At 58.8% G+C, this 21,210-nt stretch overlaps 1 protein-coding gene across 12 annotated transcripts in view; it reads right to left on the minus strand.

The window, feature by feature from the left end:
• Positions 1-2,166: 2,166 nt before the first annotated feature.
• RRBP1 (ribosome binding protein 1) overlaps positions 2,167-21,210 on the minus strand; it is a 69,111-nt gene continuing 50,067 nt past the window's right edge. For 6 of the 12 annotated variants that reach the window (XM_063702080.1, XM_055372902.2, XM_063702078.1 and 3 more), the window contains 17 exons: positions 18,326-18,464; positions 16,010-16,188; positions 15,854-15,888; positions 14,005-14,095; positions 13,069-13,161; positions 10,339-10,431; positions 10,174-10,257; positions 9,952-10,041; positions 9,128-9,301; positions 8,794-8,865; positions 8,127-8,222; positions 7,084-7,167; positions 5,220-5,327; positions 4,415-4,498; positions 3,919-4,017; positions 3,225-3,368; positions 2,167-2,708 (listed from right to left, as the gene is read on the minus strand). In XM_063702080.1, coding sequence (XP_063558150.1) covers positions 2,670-2,708; positions 3,225-3,368; positions 3,919-4,017; positions 4,415-4,498; positions 5,220-5,327; positions 7,084-7,167; positions 8,127-8,222; positions 8,794-8,865; positions 9,128-9,301; positions 9,952-10,041; positions 10,174-10,257; positions 10,339-10,431; positions 13,069-13,161; positions 14,005-14,095; positions 15,854-15,888; positions 16,010-16,188; positions 18,326-18,464 — 1,704 coding nt within the window. In that variant the 3' untranslated portion in view covers positions 2,167-2,669. Of the gene's footprint in view, positions 3,369-3,918; positions 4,018-4,414; positions 4,499-5,219; positions 5,328-7,083; positions 7,168-8,126; positions 8,223-8,793; positions 8,866-9,127; positions 9,302-9,951; positions 10,042-10,173; positions 10,258-10,338; positions 10,432-13,068; positions 13,162-14,004; positions 14,096-15,853; positions 15,889-16,009; positions 16,189-18,325; positions 18,465-21,210 lie in introns of all 12 variants that reach the window. The other 6 variants (XM_031004957.3, XM_055372906.2, XM_063702081.1 and 3 more) reach the window with 2 other exon arrangements.

The following is a 21,210-nucleotide window of genomic DNA, read 5'->3' on the forward strand; positions in this document are numbered from 1 at the left end:
TCGGCTTCCTCCCTTCTGCATGCACAGACCTGGGGCTCCCAGCAGGTGGCCTGAGGGAGCAGGCTTTTAGCCAGAGTCCAGGAGGAGGCCACTGCCCCTCACAACCCAGAGGCGGCAGCGTGGCACCCCAGCATCCCTTGTCTCTTTCCCCAAGGTCTCCCCTTTCCTCTGCTCAAAATGGGTACCCCTGCCCCATTCCTGTGCCTTCAGAGGGGATCAGCCCAGCATGGGGCGCTCAGTCTCGCAGTGTGGCAGGTCGAGGGGGCGATTCGGTGGCAGCCCTGGCACAGGTCTGTCCGTTCCCCACACTCACCGGGGCCCACACCACTGACCTGACCTACAGCCACCCACGTGCAGAGTTCTGCCTCCTGCAGGCGGCCTCCCTCACCCAGAACCTGTGCTCCCACTCAGCCCCCTGTACCAGATGCATGGGGCGCGGATGCAGGGGGCCCAGTGGCTGTTGCGGGGCGCTCAGCCCAGGGTGTTCTTCCCCGGGCTCCCCACATTGCAGAGCCCAGCCCTGCCCCACAAGCACTGACCTCCCAGGCTGCGGGGCCTAGCCATGTGTCAGAGAGGTGGGTTTGAACCTGCCCAGCCTTTAGCCCGGGGAGGTACCTTCACTTCCATGGGGCGGGATGCGCCTCACCGGGAGGACCGAGGGCTCGCTGAGCGCCAGGCACAGGGCGGGAAACGGGCAGCCATCAGGTGTCCTTGCGGGCACTTCCTGCTACTCAGTCTCCCAGCCAGAAGCCAGGATGTCAATGTCCCAAGACCGTGGGATCCCTTTCTGCTTCAGCCTCCTCTAGAGAATTCTAAAACAGGCAGGCTTGGCTCTCCCTGCTCAGAAACCTCAGTGGCTGTACTGCCTCCCCAGTCCAGCGCCCCCCAGTCTTGGGGTTGGCTCCACAACAGGCCGTGCCTCACCCCGCCCTCCACGCCTCTACGCTGCTGCTGCCTGAGTGCCAGCCTCCCTCACCTCACACACATCTGCTCTTCCTGGGAGCTCAGCTTAAGCCCACTTCTCCAGGGGCCTTCCCAGGACTCCCAGCACCCAGAACAGCCATGACACACAGTGCCACATACCATAGCTGGGTGGCCCACAGGCACTTCCTGAGAGCTGACATAAGGTCTGGGCCGAGCAGTTTGAGGCTAAGCAGTTCAAAGCTGCAGGCAGAGGCCGTGTGGGGGGCTGAGGAAGGGAGGCAGACAGACGCACACCGTGGGGCTTCCCTAGGTCTTGAGGTTGTGAAAACCATCCGAGTCACTGCCACCACCTGAAGGGGCCATGCACGACAGAGATCCCAGAGCACCTGCCAAGCTCATAGGCCTGTGGAGACCCCGGTTCTTGCTGCCACTGTCCCTGACAGAACCCTTCTCACAATGTCGTCCTGCAGAACCTGCCATCCAAGAGCCCAGTTGTCCCCCAGCCAAGTTCGGCCAAGCAGACCCTCTCCCAAGATTCTGAGGCTTGGCAGGGAGATGATTAAAGGGAACAGTCCTTGGTCAAGGCAGACCCGCCTTCCATTCCGGGCTTGGTTGGGGCCCTACTGTGACTCTGAGCCTCTGAATGTCTTTCTTTGTGGACTAAGCTCCAGGTTCCTATTGTTTACACTCAAAAAGACACACTTCTTGGGGCCAAAGACCATGCTGTCAGGGGCCGCTGAGGACACTGGGTCTGAGGGTCGTGGCAAACCTAAGCTGGTTTCTGCAGGTGAAACTCCACCTCCCGAGGGCAGGCAGTGGGCTGTTCCAGCCCTGGCCCACCCTCCTGGGGTGTGGGTGTCTAAGCCCCAACCAGGACAGAGACCCCTTGTTCATTCCCGGACCTCCATCACACAAAGCCTGGGCCACCAGCCGCGCTCACAAACCTCAGCCCCTCTGGGATGCGGGGCAGCAGTAAATATGTCTGGCTCTCAGGTGTCGCAGGCCCTGCTCCCTTATCCTGCCCGGAGGGCACTGAGGTCTGGGAGGTGACAAGGAAAACTGCTGGGGGCCCCGGAAGCAGCGAGTCTCAGCCCCACGCTACGCGGAGCTGCAGAGCCTCTGCCTTCAAAGCAGCTGAGGCCCACGCTTACTCTCTTCCCGAGTGCACCCCCACCCCTTGGTTCATCTTGGGCCCAACAGCGGGTGGGGGAGCCCCAGCAGAAGACCAGACGAGACCGCAGCACCGGGCACCAACGTTGGTTTTAATGGCATCAACACCCAGGAGGTCACACGTCAGTTCTGGTTGGCAATGTCTAGGGGTGAGGGGCTGTGGCCTCCAGTCGGCCCCACAGCCTTTGAGAACTGGCTGCCCGGTCCCACCCGCTTCCCGCCCCGCCCCACTGAAAAAACACTAAACGATTGCACTGACAGACAGACCCCAGAGCGCCCGGCCTCCCACACACCCACGGGGCTGTCAGAGTCAACCAGGGCTTTGGCGTCACTCGGCGGTGGCCCGGGGCTGCGCCCAGGATAGTGTTTATCAAATGTGACACAGGTTCATTTACAAACTGGGGCTCTGGAAGGTCTACTTCTGTGGCTCTAAGAGACTTGTCTCTCATGGCTTCTCTCGGAGCTACTGGAAGTTGGGCCTGGATAACGCTGTGTAGGTTGGTTGGTTTATTTGTAAGGAATGTGTAAGGCATTTTGGTAAGTTGAACAGTAGCTTCTTTTTCCAAAGAGGAGACTCAGACAGAGGTGCCCTCCTTTGAGCTGCTGCCGTCCTCCTGTGAACGAAGGCAGGTGGCGTGAGGGGGGCTGGGCCACGAGCCACGGCAGAACCACCTGCCCTCTACCCTGGGCCTTTAGTCCCTCCCTGGATTGACCCCCTCAAGCCACTCCAGTCCCTCAGAGAACAGGAGCCACAGACCCCTGGGGCTGGGGGACAGGGAGGACTTGGTGGGAGCTGAGGGGAAACCATCATCCTTCAGGGCAGGGGCTGGGGCACTGGCTAAGGGGCCCACACAGGTGCAAAGTGAGGACCTGGGCCAGCAGGGGGATCAGACACTCGCTTCCCAGCAAGGGAACCCCAGAAGGGTGGGTGGTGGGCTGGGTGGGCTGAAGCCCTCGTTAGGAAGTCTCTGTCCCCACTACCTCCGCCCAGCTCTGCCTCCCCTGGGGCTCCTGGCCCAGCGCTCCCAGCAGCTCGACGACTCCACCCAGCTCTGCCTCTCCCAGTCCTGCCTCCCTGGGGCTCCCGGCAGCTCGACTCCTCCCGCCCTGCTTTGGCGCCAGGCACGCACTGTCTTTTCCAGCTGTTCCTGCAGCTTCTTCACCGTGTCCTTCTCCCTTGCCAGCTGCTCCTGGGTCGTCTTCAGAAGCTCCTGCAGTTTTGTGGCGGCGCGCCCCAGGTCACTTGTTAACTTCTTCTCTTTTTCTAGTCTCTCCTGATAGTCAGAAGGTTGACGGGCATCAGCCCTTGCACCAGCAGGAGGGCCACCCCAGCTATGCCCACGGGACCCTGACGCCAGGGGCTGGAGCCCTCTGAGGACACAAGGAAGGCAACTCCTGGTCACCCGGAGACAGGTGGTGATGACAGGGAGGAAACCGCCCATGCTGACTGTGAGGGCTGGGTCCTGTGCTCTCAGCACCACCAGAACTTCCTGGGGCAGGAGCAGTCTACTCCGCACCGTCCAAGGCAGCACAGGAGACACACCTGACTACTGAGCGCTGGACGTGTGGCTGAGGAACGCACTTCACGTTCTACGTGATTCACATTTCGACAGCCACCAGGACTAATGGCTGTCATGTGACCATGTGACACTGCAGGGCTACGAGTCCCCACCCCAGCCCCGGGTAGTGACAAGGGGAACCAGTGCCAAGGGCAGGTCCCGGTGGGGTCGGCTCTCCCCTTCCTGGACCCTTTCCGAGGCCAAGAGTGGCGCCAGACCCAGAGCAGACCCTCCAGGTGTGACCCCCGCCCCAGCCCCTGCCTGCCTTCAGCTGTGAGGCCTCCTCTGTTTCTGAAGACTCTAGGGGGCCGGCTGTGCGGAGCTTCTCCAATTCTTCTTGTAACCGACATGCCGAGGTCTGAGCCTTGCCAGAGAGGGAAGTGAGGTCTGGGTGAGACGTCTTAGACAAACGGCTGTGCTGTCAAGACCCTACCGAGCACGCCTGGGGACCGGGGGCCCCCCCAGCCTGATGGAGCAACAGCTCCATCCTGTAGCTGGAATGAGTGGGCCAGACCCACAAGTTCTGACCCAGCCCTAGGCCCTCAAGGCTCCTTAGGGATGCAGACCACCCACAGGGCTCCCAAGGTGCCTCCAGCCTGTGCTCCACCTGCCCGGGCCCCACCCACTGCTGCCCAGAAGGCCCAGGCCCAGCCCAGGTGCTGCTGGGCACAGCTGAGCGGGGGAGGGCTGACCCACTCATTCCCTGGAGACTCAGGGCCCAGGGGCTGATGGGGGCTGAGAGCCACCAGGCAGGGTCTGACCTCCTCAAACTCGGCCGTGAGCTTCTGCCGCTGTGTCTGCTCATCCTCCAGGATGGCTTCTGTCTGCTCCAGCTGCGTCTTCAGCTGTGCAAACACCGCAAACATAACCCGGCAGCCCGGTGAGGAACCCTCCAGGGGCCCAGGGATCCAGCACAGGCACCGCTCTCTAGCTGCTTCTAGCTTCCCCTTTCCCTGCCCCAACGCTCCCCTCGTTGGGGAGTGGGCACCTCAGCCCCTGGTACAGACTTGGGTGTGGCTCAGGAGCAGCTGATGGGGCCTCTGCAACTTCAGGGGCCTTTAATGAGACTCACAGGGCAAGAAAGATGCCTCCGAGCCCTGGCCCCACGACAACCCCCTTAACAGCCACACCATGGCCACCCCAGGGACAGGCCCTGCCTCTTGGTGAGGACTCTTGGTGGCTATCGCCGGGCTCAAAACTCTGGAGAGCGAATATCCTGCTAGCGATGTCCCAGCCGGGGTTGCAGTGGGAGACAGTCCCCTTCGGTGGCTGCAGACCCTGCCCAGGGCTGCTCCCGAGCCCTGCAGGTGCAGACCCCAAATCGCGGACTCTCTCTTCGAGTCCCACCTCCCCCAACTCCTCCAGCCTCTCCACCTGGCCACCTTCCTGTTCCATGCTCTGTGGCTTTCTCCGAACCTGGATGACCCAAATGGGGCAAAGCAGGGTGGGGTGGGGAAGCAGCGGAGGCTGGAGCAGCCAGTGCGGGGTTTAGTCCAAACGGAGGCAGCAGGGCCTGCACTCTTCTGGGATTAGTGATGTGTCTGGGGACCGGCTCACCGCCCTAACCTGAACGGGGTCCTGCTCGGCTGGGGGCGCCTCTGGGGAGGAAGCTGGGGCCCCAGCTATGTCACCATCCTCTACGTGGCTCTTCATTTCACTCAACTGCTGCCTGACCTGGAACAGGAAGGGGTGTGTTTGCAAATGCACAGCCAGTCGTACACCCAACATGCTCACTACTGCAGGGACCCCCTCGGAGGACCACAGCTGCTCTCAACAGCCAAAGTCCCTTCAGGGGACCTGGCTTGGTAACTGTGACCTATGTCTGCCCCCCCCCCCCCCCACCAACCTGAGCCAAACCAAGGCCACCAAGCTTCTGGGCTAATGAGACCCATGTGCTCTGCTCCAAGCCCAACCGGAGGGGAGCCCTCCCTGGGAGTGAGGTGACCCCTGATGGGCATGGCCCACAGAGCAAATGAATCCGAATGGAACGGGGGGGTGGCCGCCACACTGTCTACACCCCCCGTTTCTCCTTCAAGGATGCAGTCCACTGCTCAGAGCCCTTTCCGGGGTCTAGAAAAGATTATGAGATAACATTCTTGCCTAACAAGGTCCCCCACCCCTATGCTCCATCACTGGGGTTGGGTGGCATATCTGGCTGCACCCAAACCACTGGGCCTGCAATTTGAAGGGCAGGTGTCACTCGAGAGGCTCAGGTAGAGGTTCCAATTGGAGACCCGGGTGGGGCCCTTGGCATAAGCTCCCCAGGGAACATGGGTGGTCTCTGACCCTGCGCTGAGGGGCCACCCCAGGTACGTGGGAACCCCAGACATTCTTCCCTCCCTCTGAACATCCCCTCCCAATGCAAATACCAAACTGCACAGCTGGAAGACAACAGAAACTCCAGGGGGTTTTCTCTGCACACCCCCGGCCTGGGCCATGCCCCCGGGGCCTGTCACCCAGACTTCGCTCAGCCAAGGCTTCAGTGAGTGGCCCCTAGACACAGGAGGAGACCTGGCCTGGGCAGCACTGCCCTCTGGTGTTCTGGTCCGGGTAAGACCTGAATGACCAAGGGGGACTGAGGGTGTTGGGAGCGTGTGCGGGACTCACTGGCTGCTGCAGGGGGAATGCCAGCCCATTTTTATTTAAAATTTCCCAATTTCTGCCTGTTGACAACTAATTCAAGATTTAAAAAAACACCGCAGATCAAACAGAACATGTCTGCGGCCTCACAGGGTGCTGCTCACAACACCAGCCTTGGGGCGGTACCAGATCCGGTGAGGCTGGGTGGAGCCTGCCAAGGAGCTGGGACCTGGCATCAGACACCTGAGCCGAACACCAAGAGGGACTCGAGGCCACCTGCACAGGCAGAGCTCCGGTGGCCTGCCAATGGGGCTGCTCTCTGCACCCGACAGCTGGTACGGGGCCGGGCGTGGAGCAGGTCTTCCCTGCATGCCTGTGGCTTTGACTGAATTGATCTGAGCTGTCACTGAGGTGAGAAAACCCACAGAAGGCATGGGACTTGCTGAGAGCCCCAGGGCGATGGGTGGCCAGGCCAGGAGGAACCCCCAGGCTTCCTGGTCTTGTGATGCCAGGGACTGCAATGTCCCTGACGCCCCCAGGTGACTACAATGGGCTCACAGGGAATGCAGACGCCCAGAGCTCTCACTACCTTGAACAGGGGACCAGGTAGCCAGGGGACGGGAGATGGAGTGGGAGCACCCTGGTCCCAACAGCCACAGGCCCAGCTCAAGAGTTCTGGGCAAATGTGCAGGAAGGCCCCCAGAAGCCGGCCCCATGCTGCTCAACTGTGACACTGTCCCTTCCCTAGGCTTTATCTTTGAGTGGACACAAACGCATGACTGGCAAATGCATCTCACACACGCAACGCCCCAGGTCACACTCCCGGCATGGGGACATGCAGGCCACCTACCAGGGCAAGCTCATCGCTCTGTTTCTGGGCTTCGCTCTTGGCGGCATCGAGCTGAGATTGAGATTCTAGGAGAAGTTGCCTCAGCTTGGGGAGAAAACAGAGGCGGGTGATGGGAAAAAAGGAGAGAAAAGGAGAAAACCAGTCCCCGTGAGTTAGCGCCGAAACATAAAACCTAATACATCCACTTAACCAAAACCCTGAGGAGGGTCACAGCATCGGGCCGGCACAGGGCTCGCCAGGCTTCCTACAGCTACGATTTCTTTTTTGAGGACTTAGGAAGAATGGTGTTCACTGCGTACCTCTTTCAGGCCTTCACAAATGTTTACTAATTATCTCCGGCAAAAAAGGGCCAAAAGTTTGAGATGATTTTTTTTTTCAGAGATGGTCTCAATCTGTCGTCCATGCTGGTCTTGAACTCTTGGGCTCAGGCAATCCTCCTGCATCAGCCTCCTAAGCAGCTGGGAATGGAGGTGCCCACCAGTGTGCCTGGCTTTTTTTTTTTTTTTTTTTTTTGGTAGAGATGCGGTCTTGCTATGTTGCCCAGGCCGGTCTCAAATTTCTGGCCTCGAGCAATCCACCTCAGCCTTTCAAAGTGCTGGGATTACAGGCATGAGCCGCTGTGCCTGGCCCAAAAGTTTGAGATTAAACCAGAATTGGGATACTGGGCTTGTGCTTCTGCTTCTGAAGAGCAGAAAAAGTATCAGATCTAAATCCACTCCCCACCAGATATGACATCAGCAAGCCAGGCAGAGAATCCCCTTGCGGAGGGATAACCTAGAATGTCAAATGCCTCCCTCGGGGCAGGGCTGCCTGGCTCTGCCCCTGTCCTGGCTGGGAGGCTGCCTTTTTGAAACCTGCCCTGAGACACACCTCAGGCCTGACAGCCCAACAAGGGGCCTGCGAGGCTTCGGGCAAACGCCTGAGGACTCGGACTTCAAGGCTTATGTCACCGAGAGCTGCTCCCACAGGGCTGAGGAGAAGCAGCTCAGGGAGGACCGCAGATCTGCTGGGCAGGGGCTGCACTCCTTGGGGGGCAGACTCACCCCTGCCACCTCCTTGGCGTAGTTCTGGCACTCGGCGCTGGCGGCCGCCATGTGCTTTTCCAGCTCTGCCTCCAAATGCGACGTGTGCTCCCTCACCTGGACAGATGCACAGACACGCACACGCATGCGCCAGCAGCCTCTGCTCAAAGAGCACTAACCTCAGGGAGCAGACTGGCCCTGGGATAGGTGAGGGCTCTCGGGAGATCCCTGAGGCCCACCAGCTACCAAGCAAACGAGAAACTAGTCCGTGGCAAGAGAACCCCTTACGGAAAGTGGCAGGCTGCACCCGGGCACTCCTGGGGACTGACATGCTCTTAGATTTACTTGCAAAGGCAGGTACCAAGGGTACCTTCTCCAGGGCTCCCTGTGGCTTCTGAAGGGGGGCAGTGGGGCCACCTTGACTGTGAAGGCCGTGGCAGAAGCCCTGTTCACCAGGGCTGGGCAGGTCTGCACAGGGCCCGTGGCTGGGTCTCAGGGTCCTCTGAGGTAGTAAATGTCTCTCATTAAGGAAAAACAGGATGGACAAGATCCCTTGGCTTGAGAGAGAATGCCTCTCTTAAGGCACACGGTCCATGAGGAAGAAATAAGTGAAGTGCCCTCTGCATTAATGTCACTTTCAAAGAGGCTCCCGGGACAAGAGAAAGAGTTCTCTGAGCAGAGCACATACCTGGTCCGAACTTTCAAGTTCTCCTTTTAGCTTCTCTACAATCTCTTCGAGATGTTTCACTGTGACCCGTGACTGCAAAGCAAGGGAAAGGCTCCGTCAGACATGAGCACCTGGGGGTGTCTCCTTCCGAGGCCATGCTGGGACCCGAGCAGGACTGACCCAACTTAGGAAGCCCCGGGGGTGCCCACTCCGCCCAGCTGGGACGGTCACCCTGGCGCCATCTGGCAGTGTCTTCCTAGGTGGGGGCCTCCTGGAGGACGGACTGAGCTGTCATCCCGCAACTGTGCTTCAAAGGGTGTCATGGAAAAACCCCACCGAGATACACGAGTCTCACAGGTGACAGAGACAATCCTGTCAACTCTCCCTGGGCTTCATGTGCTCCATGGCGCCGGGAGGCAGGCAGGGCTGCATATACCTTCTGGAGCTCCTCCTCTGCGGCGCCCACCTTGGCCCTCCACACCTGCTCCTCCTCCTCCACGCTCTTCTGCAGGTCTCTGAGCATGCCCTCCTGGGGGGAAACCGAGGTGAGGCAGGGCCCTCTCCCTCCCGGGACCCGCACCACACAACCGCATCTTCCTGTCCCTGCAGCCCCGGCGACCTGCCGTGCTCCGCCTGCTGACTTCATGAGCGCCAGCATTAGGTGGGGAGGGAAGGCAGCCACTGTCCTGGGAGGGAGGTCCTCTGGCCAGTGGGCCAGTGTGGCTGCAGTGCCAGGCAAGGAAATGAGGTCTGTGACCTGCACGGGACCACTAGGATGCTTGTTACTGCCGGGGTTTGCCACCAGCACCAAGTGTGTCAATGGCCCAGGACGAGCAGCACAGGATGGGCCGGCCAGAGAGTGGCAGGGCTAGACCTGGCATTGCTCTTAGTCACAAACGGGGTTCAACCTGGCAGTCACCAGCTGCTTACCCCATCCTTCCCCTTCCCCAGCTTAGAGACCGGCCCCAAACCTTCAACTTGGCCTTCTCTTCAGCTTAGAAACAATGACGACCTCAGAGGGTGCCATCCATTTACCATGCAGCCGAAGAACGGGGCCCAGAGTCACAAGGCCAGTGGGCTTTTCCAAAACACCAGGCCACCTCCTGCCCCACAGGCCCCGAAGCTCTCCTTCCCTGCAGCCTCCCAGGGATGCCCAGCTGACAGGTTCCCAATGCTCACCGTCTCCGCCAGGATGCTGCGGTACTGGTCACACTCGGCCTGCAGTGTGCTCTGCGTCTCCTCGGCCTCCCTCAACTTGGAGGCCAGGTCCTGAGACAGGTGTTTAGTTAGCCACACACAAAGGCTTTTCTCTTGGCTTCCCGTTGAAATGACTTGGGGCAGCCCCTCTTCCTGGGGACAGGGGAGCCCAACAGACGAGCCTTGCCAGGCAGCCACACTTACTGAGGAGGGCTCCGCGGGAGCTGGCGGGTGCTTCAGCAGCGTGGGGCCTTTCTCTTTGAGATCCTGCAGCCACTCGGTGTAATTCTGCAATGAAACACATTCGGTGAGACCCGGGGATGTTCCCTGAGAACTGTGAGGTCCCCGGGAACCACCCTCCCCTCCTACCTGTTGTGCCAAGACAGAGAGTTCTGGGAGCAGAGCCAACAGGGCCTCCATGGTCTGCGCCTCAATCAAGCAGAGCTGCTTCTCCGATTCCTCCTGGGGGGTGGGTGGGGAAGAGCGGAAGGTGTTCAGCTGCGGAGGTGTGGGGCACCTCCCCAGGTCTTTACTGATATGCCCGGGTCTCTGCCCCAGAAAGGGCACATCCTCAGCTCTTCAGGGAAGCGACAAGAATCAAAGGAGAAGATGAGGCTCCATGGGGCTGACTGTAAGCAGAGGGGTTACCCAGCCTGTGTCTGGTCCATTTCAAACAGACTAAGCTCTGATGAAAGGAGCATACTGGGTCAGGCCAAGATGGCAGGTGCCAGCTCCCGGGACATCTCCCAGCAGGGACAGTCTCCACCAGCTCTCACTTCCCGAGCTCTCTGGGCATGTGTGCATGTGTGGGGGAATTTGGGGGGTCCGCAGTTGATGTGTGAGAGCCAGGGCAGGAAGAACAGATGGGAGGACACTCATGGCCCCCAGTGTTTTGGAATCTAGAGCTGTGATCGGGATGGGGGTGAAGGCAGGGAAGCAGTGCGTCTGCTGGCGGCACCACGGTTAGGGGCCAGTGGCAGCCAGGAAGGGGCAACCCAGAGAGGCTCATCTCCAGCCACCCTGGAGAAGGTGGATCGGCATTCCCCCTCTGCAGAGGGAGAAGCCCACTCAGAGGAGACAGGGACTTTGCACCCTGTGCCATGCTGGGTCGGACACCCCCTCAGTCCTCAATGAAGAGCCAGCGGCCCCCATTCAAAGCACAGCAAAGAAAAGGAAACAAAAGAAAACAAAGGGGGCCCGAGGGAATCATGAAGCAAAGCCTAGGACCACAGTGTCCCCCGGGAGAGAGCTGGGCTCTCCCACACCCCGAGGGGAAGGCTGCTGGGGTAACAGCCTGTGTCTGGCCCTGCCACCACCTGGACAGGCCTGGCCTAAGACCCAGGGAGGCCCCAGGAACTCCACCTGGATCAGAGCCGATGGAGTGTTAACTCCTCCGAGCAGAGTCCTGGAATGTGCATGAAGGATGCTGACCACCGGACACCCAGCCTGAGCGCAGCGCCCTCTGGCCTGATGCACACCTGAGAAGCGGGCCCTTCCTGGCTGGCCAAGTTATCCACAGGTAGGGCCCGTGACCCATGTGGACCCTTGACCTCACGACCACCAATGAGGCCTCTAGTTGTGAGTCAAGGCAAGCTGGAGACCCAGAGGCCACCTTCTATCTGGATGTGTGACCACAATCAAGTCAGGTGACATCTCTGGTCACAGCTTCATTTACCACATGGTAGCCAGACAGTCTCTGAGGTCACTGGGGGCTATAAGGCCAAGATTCTAGGAGTCTAACTATAGCTCTCACAGAGTGGCCTGAGGCCATCCTTCACCTCCTGCCCTAGCTAGTTGTCCTCATCTGATACAACCCTCAGGCTTCCTGGGAATCACCACAAAGCTCCTGCCATTGGGGCAGATATTCCTGTGAGGGAGGCTGGGAGGGGAGGCCCTTTCATGAGGTAGGAAAACGTGTGTGACCTCAAAGTGTGGGCAGGGCCTTTAGTTGCAGCTGCTGCTGGCCATGTCCCCTGGCCAGAGCCTCCTCACTGGCTCCTGGACAGCCCAGCACCCCAGAAGCAACCCGTGGGCTCAGACACTGGGAGATGCCTGCACACGCCCCACCTGGACAGCATGGAGCGCAGGGCCAACGTGGCCTCTGTTCCCCGAGTGCTCGCTGCAAACAATGTCCTCCCCTCTGTGACTTGAAGACTCCTCATGGGACTGGGCGTGGTGGCTCACGCCTGTAATCCCAACACTTTGGGAGGCCAAGGCAGGCAGATCACTTGAGGTCAGGAGTTGGAGACCAACCAAGCCAACATGGCAAAACCCCATCTGTACAAAACATGCAAAACTTAGCCGGGCGTGGTGGTGCAAGCCTGTAATCCCAGCTACTTGAGAGGGTGAGGCAGGAGAATTGCTTGAACCCGGGAGGCAGGGGTTGGAGTGACCTGAGATCACGCCACTAGTGGCACTCCAGCCTGGGCGACAGAGCAAGACGCCGTCTCAAAAAAAAAAAAAGTCTCCTCACAGAGCCCCCTGGGCCATGACTTCAGAGGCCCAAGCAGCAGGATTACCCCGACAAAAGGACGCACAACAGAAATAACACCAAAAAAGGTCATAAAGAGTGCAGCCTCGGGCTCACTGCCTCCAGTCCCACCCCAGCAGCTCTGTACCCTCAGCCAGAGAGACCAGCACGGAGAAGCCCATCAAGGGGGCACCCCCATCCCTCTCTCGGAAAGGAGCAAGTGAAGAAGGGAAGGATGGCAGGGAAGGAAGTGGGAGGGGGAGGTGGATGTAGAGCTGGGGTCTGGCGTGGACTCAGGAGCTCTGAGGCCAAGGCCACTCTGTGCACACTTAGTGCACTGTGTGCGTCCTAGTGCACCTGTGCGTCTGTGTGTCCTAGTGCGTCTGTACGTCCTAGTGCCTCTGTGTCTGTCCTAGTGCCTCTGTGTGTGTGTCCTGGTGCGTCTGTGCGTGCTAGTGCGTCTGTGTGTCCTAGTGCTTCTATGCGTTCCTAGTGCCTCTGTGTGTCTGTCCTAGTGCATCTGTGCGTCCTAGTGCATCTGGTGTCCTAGTGCATCTGTACGTCTTAGTGCATTTGTGCATCCTAGTGCACTTTGCATGGTGGGGGTGTAAGTGTGGTAGGGCTCTGACCTTGGCCTGAGTCAGGGAGTGCAGCTTCTCCTTGCAGGCCTGCTCGGCCGTGGCCAGTGCCTCCATGGCCTTCCAGTTCTTCTCCCGGAGGTCCTGGAGGGGACACAGGTGAAAGGTCAGCAGCCTGCACTGGCAGCACGAGCTGCCTAAGCTGGTGTCAGACAGGACAGGGCCCAGAGACCCTCCTTGATGCCACCCTGGCCCACAGAGGAACTGCCACGGGACAAAATGCCCTTTCCTTGGCCCATGACCATGGCGCCTGAACACAAGGCCTGGGTGCCGTAGCCAGAGGTGGGCAGCATGGCACAGGGTGAAGAGGTGACGCCCTTTCGATAAAGACACCACTAGCCAAAGGGAGGAGGGAGGGCCAGCCTGTGTCCTCAGAGGGAAGAGGTTCCTGCCACCAAATGGTTAGTGCTGATCCCTTGGGCCAGCTCTGGCAGAGCCTGGCACAGGGAGGCCAAGGCCAGGGCCTGCCTTGGGAAGCTGCAGCCTCTGCAGGGAGCAACTGGGCCAGCCAGCAAGCTTGGCTCTGTGAGAATGGGGCAGGAGGGTGTGGCCGAGGCCACACCAGGACAGCAGGCATGCCACCTGCTGAGCGTCTACATCCCCTTCTCCTGGGACCAGGATCCCCACTTAGGGCAACCACGTGACTCAGGCCAGGCCAACGGCACACTGTCCCCACCCCAGGGATGACTCCACGCTTGAGCGAGTGGCACAGGCTGATCCACAGGCAGTCAGCCCTGGGTCTTTGGCGGAACTCAGGGGTGAGCAGAAGCACCCCCGACACCCTGGACCCCCACAGCACAATGGGGTGTAGAAACACAAGCTCAGCCCTCCCCCGAGTCCAGGGCGGGTGCCACATAGCAGAACCTTTCCCGGCCCCACCTGTGCTTCCCTGGCCCGTCTGTCCCCGCCTGTGCCTACCGCACTCACATTGTTCTTCACTTTCTGCTGCTCGACGGCCTCCCTGAGCTCGATGGCCTCCTTCTCCAGACCCGACACCTGGGACTCCAGCTCCTTGAGGCTGAAGGGACACAGCGAGGTCACCGCCTAGGCTCCAAGGAGCTACAGCCCCCACAGATCCCACCTGAGGCCCCATCCAGGGAGGAGCACCTTCGAGGCTGAACCATCTGGCCAGGGACGGTCCCCTCTGGCTGCCCCCACCTCACCCAGCGTGAGCTCCCAGGGAAGCCTGAGCAGCCCCCAACACCCTCCCCTCCCCCCACCATCCAGAGCACTGACCCCAGAGCTGTCACCAGAGTCCCAGTTGGTGACACCGGAGAGTTGGGTTTCCAGGAGAGGTGGAATCGTGACCCTGCCCTCAGAGCTCTCCTGGGGCCCTCACAGCTTTTCCCTCCAATCCCCGCATCATGTGACAGCCTCCGCCGGCAAATCACCCCAAGAGCGTCCCCAAAAGAATGAGACTCCGAGGAAGAGGTGTCAGCAGTCCAGTGGCAAGGACACACTGACAATCACACCCTTGGCAGCCACTGCCCAAGTTCTAGAATATCTGGGGCTGAATCGCTCCTCTCTACTCCAGAGCAGGATGGCCCAGCCTACACATAACTTTCAGATCAACTGTTTGAGAAGGAAATAAAAGCACCAATTTCTGCCAGACACATCTACATGATGCAAGAAAATTCAGATTGATCCTAACTACAACATGAGTTCATTATCCTAGTAACATGCTGTGTGGCCCAAGAATCTGATCTTAAAACGCAAGAGCAAAACAACAACCTCTCTACCCCAACAAACACCACCAGGAGAAACAAAGTTTGCCCATGCTTTTTGGGAAAGGAAGGTGGATAAGGTTTGGTTGTGGGTCATTCTGGGCCCTCAGGGCGGCTGGCTTCCTTTCCCAGTCCCCAAGCCGCAGAGCCCAATGCCAGGGAACATGGGCTGTGGCCTGGGGAGCTGCCTCTGCTGAGAGGCACACAGGGAGGTGCTTCTTTGGTGATGAGGGTCAGGACAAGGGAACTTTGTGAACTGATGGCCTAGGACACATCTGACCGTGTGCGAGGGAATGCAGGACACCCTCCATGCCTCCCCCACCTGCTGCTGCATGGACCCCTAGCCACGGCAGCCAGGACCTGCCTCCCAAGACTGTGGGCATGTGCTACAGGAGGCAAGCCCCAGAAGTGACGGTCACAAGGACTCTGGCCCCTGACTCGAGCCACCCCACCCAGGTGTTGGCTCCGGCCTTAGCAACAGCAAATAAACACTCCCCGAACATGGCCTGGCGCTGGTGCTGCTGACACGGAGGGAAAACAAGGTCTGGCCAGCAGTGAAGTCACCTCACAGATGGAGGAAAACAACGCTGAGATGCTGCCAGCTCTGCCCCGACGCCTCAAACCTGTGCTCCAGCAGCAAGCCTGGGTTCGCCATTCTGGGTTGCGCAACCATTTTTCCTGTTAGAGTTCCTGACCTCAGCCCCTAAAATCCCTTGCTTGTACACACACAACCTCTGACCAGTCAGTCCCTTCCCACAGAGAGATGGACAGGTGGATGGACGGACGGCAGGTGGCAGGGGGTGCTCCCACCCTGGCTGAGGCTGCTCTGGAACGATGTGATCACGAAGCTCTCTGCAAGGCCACCTTTTTTCCCGCCCAGGCCTGTCCCCTGTCCTCTGAATCACCGGAGGATGGGAGAGGGAAGGGAGCCTCTGAAAGGAGCTCTTCTGCAGAGGACCTGAGCACCCTCCTGAAAACCCTGGCCCCCCCAAGGGTCTTTGGTCCCCCGGGCTGAGGCTCAAGTGAGCAGGCAGGCTGCTTCCCCAGCTTACCGAGTCTGCTGCTGGTCAGCCTCCGCCTGGCTGGCCTGGAATGAGAGACAAAAGCTCCTTGGTCTCCAGGAGACTCATCTCACGCAGCGGGGCTAGTCCACCCACCTGCTGGATGGAGTTCCCTTTCCTCCCTGTGGCCCCAGGCAGAAGGCTGACCTGGGCGTCCTGGGCGTCCCGCGCCTGGCCCGCCTCCAGCAGGGCCTCAATGGAACGGATTCTCTCCGTGAGCTGGGAGTTCTCCGCTCTGGCCTCCTGGAGCTGCCCGTGGAGGCCACTCAGCTCCTCGCATTTGCTGCGCACCTCCGCCTCGGAGGACTGTAACTTGCTGTGCAGCTCTGGTGCAGAGGAAGGGAAACAAGAGAAGTTAAGAGACTGCAAACCCCGGGGGGTGTGGAGGATGCCCTCACTGCTGCCCTCTTAGCACACATGGGGCACCGAGGGCTTCCTCCTGCCTCCTCTGTGTGTCTGGGGCTCTTAAGACATACTACTGACCACTGGGGCCTCTTGTTAGCGGTTGAAGAAAGTGCCACTCTGGCATCACTTCTGAGAACCGTCAGGGTAGAATGCAATGCTCTCAGGACACTCATGAGAAAATGATAGAGAGTGGAAATGGACTCCAGCTGAGGCTTTTAAAGATTCATCTTCTGGAAGACTCTTTTTCTTACTGAGACCAGAAGTTCCTTAGAAAGTGGCTAGGTGGACCCCACTGCCACACCTCCCCCACCTCCCTGGCTGGGTCCCCCTCAACCCCCAAGACCTCTTCATAGTCGAGAAAGGCCAGGGGGTGACTTTTCTGCCCTGGGCCCCTTTCTCCCCTTGAGGTGTCCTCCTCAGGTCACCTCAGACAGTCCCGTGGGTCTAAGTGTCATCTTCGTGCCTCCGAGGCTGCACTCTCCCCAACCCCAGGCTCTGCCATCTGCCTCTTCTAAATGAAGCTCTAGTTAGACAACGCAAACCCAACATCCCGACCTCCCAGGACTCCTCATCTTCCTCCCTCGCCCACTGCCGAAGCCTACGAGCCCACACCCGCCATCTGTCAAGTTGCCCTCTTCACTAGCACCTCTGCGGCCACCTGGGCCCTGCCCTGTTGCCTTGGGCCTCAGCAACTGCAAGGCCTCATCCCTGGTCTCCATGGGCCACTCGTGCCCCTCTGGTCTGTTCTCCACCTGGTGCCAGTGTCCAGAAGCGTACATGAGACCACTTCATCTCCTGCCCCAAGCACTTCTGTCACACCTTCCACGGTGCCCAAGCTCCTCAGAGGGAGGGTGACCTGGCCCTGCCCCGCCATCAGCCTTCTCCTTCCAGCCACACTTGTTAGCCCATTTCTCACACAGGCCAAGTCAGTTCATTCCCACCTCCGGGCCCTGTGCTGGCCTCTGCCACATCCCCTCCTGCCTCAGAGTCTCCAGGACCACGTAATCTAAAGCCATGCCCAGCCCTCGGGAGCAGGGGCCGGCAAGCTGGGGCCGTGCCTCCCAACCTCCATTTTTCCAAGTGATATCAATGAAGCTTTCTTTGAACACAGCCAGGCCCCTCTGTTCACTCGGTGTTAATGGGCACTTTTGCCCACTGTGGCAGAGCTGAACAGTTGTGACAGAGACTGGCCAGAAGCATTCACCATCCATCCCCGACAGAAACAGTTCACCCGGTGTTAACGGGCACTTTTGCCCACTGTGGCAGAGCTGAGCAGTTGTGACAGAGACTGGCCAGAAGCATTCACCATCCATCCCTCACAGAAACAGTTGCCAACCCTGCCCTGAACACAGTCCCTGTGTAGAGGGCCCTGCTGTGCAACCCTGTCCTTGCAGGTGACTCTGTCGTGTAACCCCCAGTCCAGCCCAGCCTGGCACCCACGGCAGTGCTTGGCCTGGGGAGGGGCTCGGGAAGCACCAGTGAGCCAAGGGCCACGGGCCTCTCACTGGCACCTTCAGCTCCCTTTCTCCAGGGGCTCTCGGCCCTCCATCCCTGTCACCCCTTCCATGATCGACTGGAGCAAGGGAACCACAGGCTTGTAAATCCTGCCTGGCCTCCTGGGCTGACTGAGCTGGGAGAGTAGAAAGGCCCAGAACACACATTTAGCTGAGATGCCTCAGGATCTCCCTGGCTCACCCACAGCCACTGCGGACCCAGGCTTGGGAGGGAAGCAGTGCCTTCCACCCCCATATGCCCTGCTCCCATGCACACCAGGCCCTCACAGGCCTTGCCCCTGACTTCTAGCCCCTGTAGGTCCCATCCTTGCAGCTCCACCCCCGCACCTCTGGACTGCGCCTATAGGCTGACTGCGCCCCCCGCCAGCCCCTGACTGGGCATAATCCCCTGCTCTTTGACTTTCTGAGGGGCAGTCAAGGGATCCGTGCTGCCCTCACCCAACAGGCCTAACCCACTGAGTTTTGGCACTGGCAGTGGGGCTGGGCCGGCATGCAGACCCAGCACCCTGCACTGAACCCCCGGCTCCATTGCCGCCGCCCTTACCGGCCATCTGCTGCTGTTGCTCCTGGGCCTTCTCAGCATCCGCCCGGAGGCTGGCGTGGCTGCTCTGCGCGTGGCACAGCTCCCGGCTGACCTCGTCCAGGCGCTTCTGCAGGGCCTCCTCACTCTCCCTGTGGGACGCCTGGGGACGGGCAGGGGAGTGGGGCAGTGAAGACGTGGAAGGAACAGGCCCTCAGCGGCTCTGCGGTGGAGGCGGACAGAGCTCTTTACCCCACCAAAGCCCCGTGCAGTCTCTGGTCCATGCGGGAAGGAAATGCATCCCTCAAGGCTCTAGAGCCCGCACAGGCTTCACTTCGGCCAGAACCCTTTCATGGGGAGAAGGCAGCTGCCAGGGATCCACACTCACTTCCCAGTTCTTTTCTGAGTCCCTATTTTCACATTCTCAAGTGATTCATGAAGACATGGTTACTGCATGAGTCCAAAGATACTGATTCAGAGTAAACTAGCGACATTTCCCAATCCAGTCCTCGATTCCTCTCCCAGGGGCGGACAGCTTGGTGGGTCTCCCACCTGCAGCTCCACGCATTACACACACACACGCACGGTGCACCACTGCGATCACGCTATAGGGCAGTGCTCTTAGTTCTTAATATTAGGTTGAACCACATGAAATTGTCAGTGTTTGACCATTTTTACCTACAAAAATGGCAATTCCATACGCTTCAAAAGCATCTCAGAGACATTTCCTCACTCAGGACAGACAGGCCCACCACACCCTTGTTTAGGAGCCACACAGAGCTTCAGTGTTTGCCCGGTTCCCGGCTCAGCGTCAGGCAGGCTCTGGCAGTCCCAATCGGTGCTCCACAGGACACCCTCATCCACCTGTAAAGGAGTCCCACACACTGGGGCAGAAGTGCTGGCCAAGGCCTCCATTTAACCAGCCCTTTGGAGAACTCAGTTCTCCAAAAAGCCCGACCACTGATTATTCATTAACAAGCTTGTCTGGGGGCAGAACCAGGTAAGAGGGGCATCAACAGATGACTGCTGTTTGAATAAGAGGCTGTGAGTTATCCCTCGTCAATGCCTTTACCAAGCTGATCCCATCCACATCCGTTTTCATTTTCTTTTAGGGCAATGGCTGCACAACCTGGAGCTGGGGTGACTGCTCAGATGAGCACCATCCGGGCAGAGGCGTGGCTGGAGCCAGTGAAGCCATCACCAAGGAGGTGGCCACTAGGCCGTGGTTCACGTGTACTGTGCAGTGAAAACTGGGGGCAGCTTTAGGATGGGCAGTGCTTTCTGCATTAGAACGTAGCAGGGGATTACTCAGTTCCAACTCCTAGGGAGGAAACGAAAGAAAGGAGTGACTGCAAGCTGCTCCCAGAAAGCACACCTGCTTCTCCTCTGCCAGGCGTCCCGGGCAGGAGCCTGCCTTGCACCCACTGGCTCCAACACCCTCTCACACCTCTGCCTCGACCAGGATACATAGGGCAGGGTCATTGCACGACTGGAAGAAAACACACCAGCTGCTGCTGCTTTTTTTCTTTAAGAAAAGGGACTCCAGCTCAGACTGCAGGGAGACTGACCACACATGTTCTCCCATTTGTTACTAACATTGATTAGAACTCTGATTCCAGCAACAAGCAAACAAAAACCCACCCACCTTCAGGAACCCCAAACTTAAAATCTTTGATGGAAACCACGGGCCTCCATCTTAAGACCTGAGGTGACAACTGTCTTTGCCTTGAAGAGAATGTTGTTAGCACAGCCAATCACACTGAACAATTTCAGAAGCGGGTCCCATGGCTGGGCGGGCCCAGCTGGGGACTTTCATAAGGCCCTCCTGGATTTCTAAGATTCAGTTCTTCTAGAAGGATGTCATCAGCACCTTCAATGGGTACTTTCTTCCAAGCAGGCCCCAAGAGGCCGTCCGGGGAGAGACAGGCAATGAGGGGCAGGGCACCTCCCTGATGCCAGTGCTCCAGGACCGAAGGTCAGCACAGGCCACCCCCGCCCTCATTCCTGCAGAGCTGGCTGGCAGTGAAGGGGCCTCAGGTGAAGGCAGGACAGTCACAATATGGAAAGAGCCCCATTTTCACCTCAGCAAAAAAGAGACATTTTCTACAACCTCAACCGCCAGTCTGACTTGGAGATATCTTGAATAAAATTTTGTAGAGTTCACATTGAGCTCTTTTTCTGAAAAGCACTGATCTAGTCCTAGGCACTCTGGGTGTAATAGCATGGTTAACTCCCACAGTCGCCCTGCAGGACAGCTCCTACTATCCTGTCCATAGTACAGATGGGGAAACTGAGGCTCTGAAATAACTTGCTAGGAAGTGGCAGAGCCAGGACCTGAACCCGACAGCTGGCGCCAAAGGCCTCACTGTCAATCACAGACTTGACAGGCACAGAATCTTTGGTGTCAGACTGGAGAGCAGGGAATCCTCTGCCCAGCCCCAGGCTGTGGACAAGGACCCTGAGTCTGGAGAGGACAGGAGATACTGGGAGCCTGGGGGCCCTGGCTAGATCCTTCGTAGGAATGACACGTGATGGTGACAGACCAAGCCCAGTTCCAGGCCCAGATGGACCACAACCGTCCAGGAGCCTTTAAAACACAACCATGGGCAGGCACACCCCACAGCTTCTCAACTCCCTGTTCTGAGTGGGTCTGCTTCACATGAACATCAGAAAACACCAAATTATCCATCTCAATTCCATCCCAATTCAAACTGTTTCTTTGTCCATGTTCTCTTTTAGTCCTTGCACACGCTCAAACATCACTCTTAAAATTTCGTGTCTGTTCTAGTTCCTTCCAAGAGGCAGCACTAATGCCCCTACGCACTACAGCCTGGTTTCAATGATGGGACAGAAAAAGGGCCCTAAGCCCCTGGGGTCTCCTCATTATCCAGAAAAGTTAAACCCAAGTG

This window comes from Gorilla gorilla, chromosome 21 (assembly GCF_029281585.2).
Source record: "Gorilla gorilla gorilla isolate KB3781 chromosome 21, NHGRI_mGorGor1-v2.1_pri, whole genome shotgun sequence".
Lineage (NCBI taxonomy): Eukaryota > Metazoa > Chordata > Mammalia > Primates > Hominidae > Gorilla > Gorilla gorilla.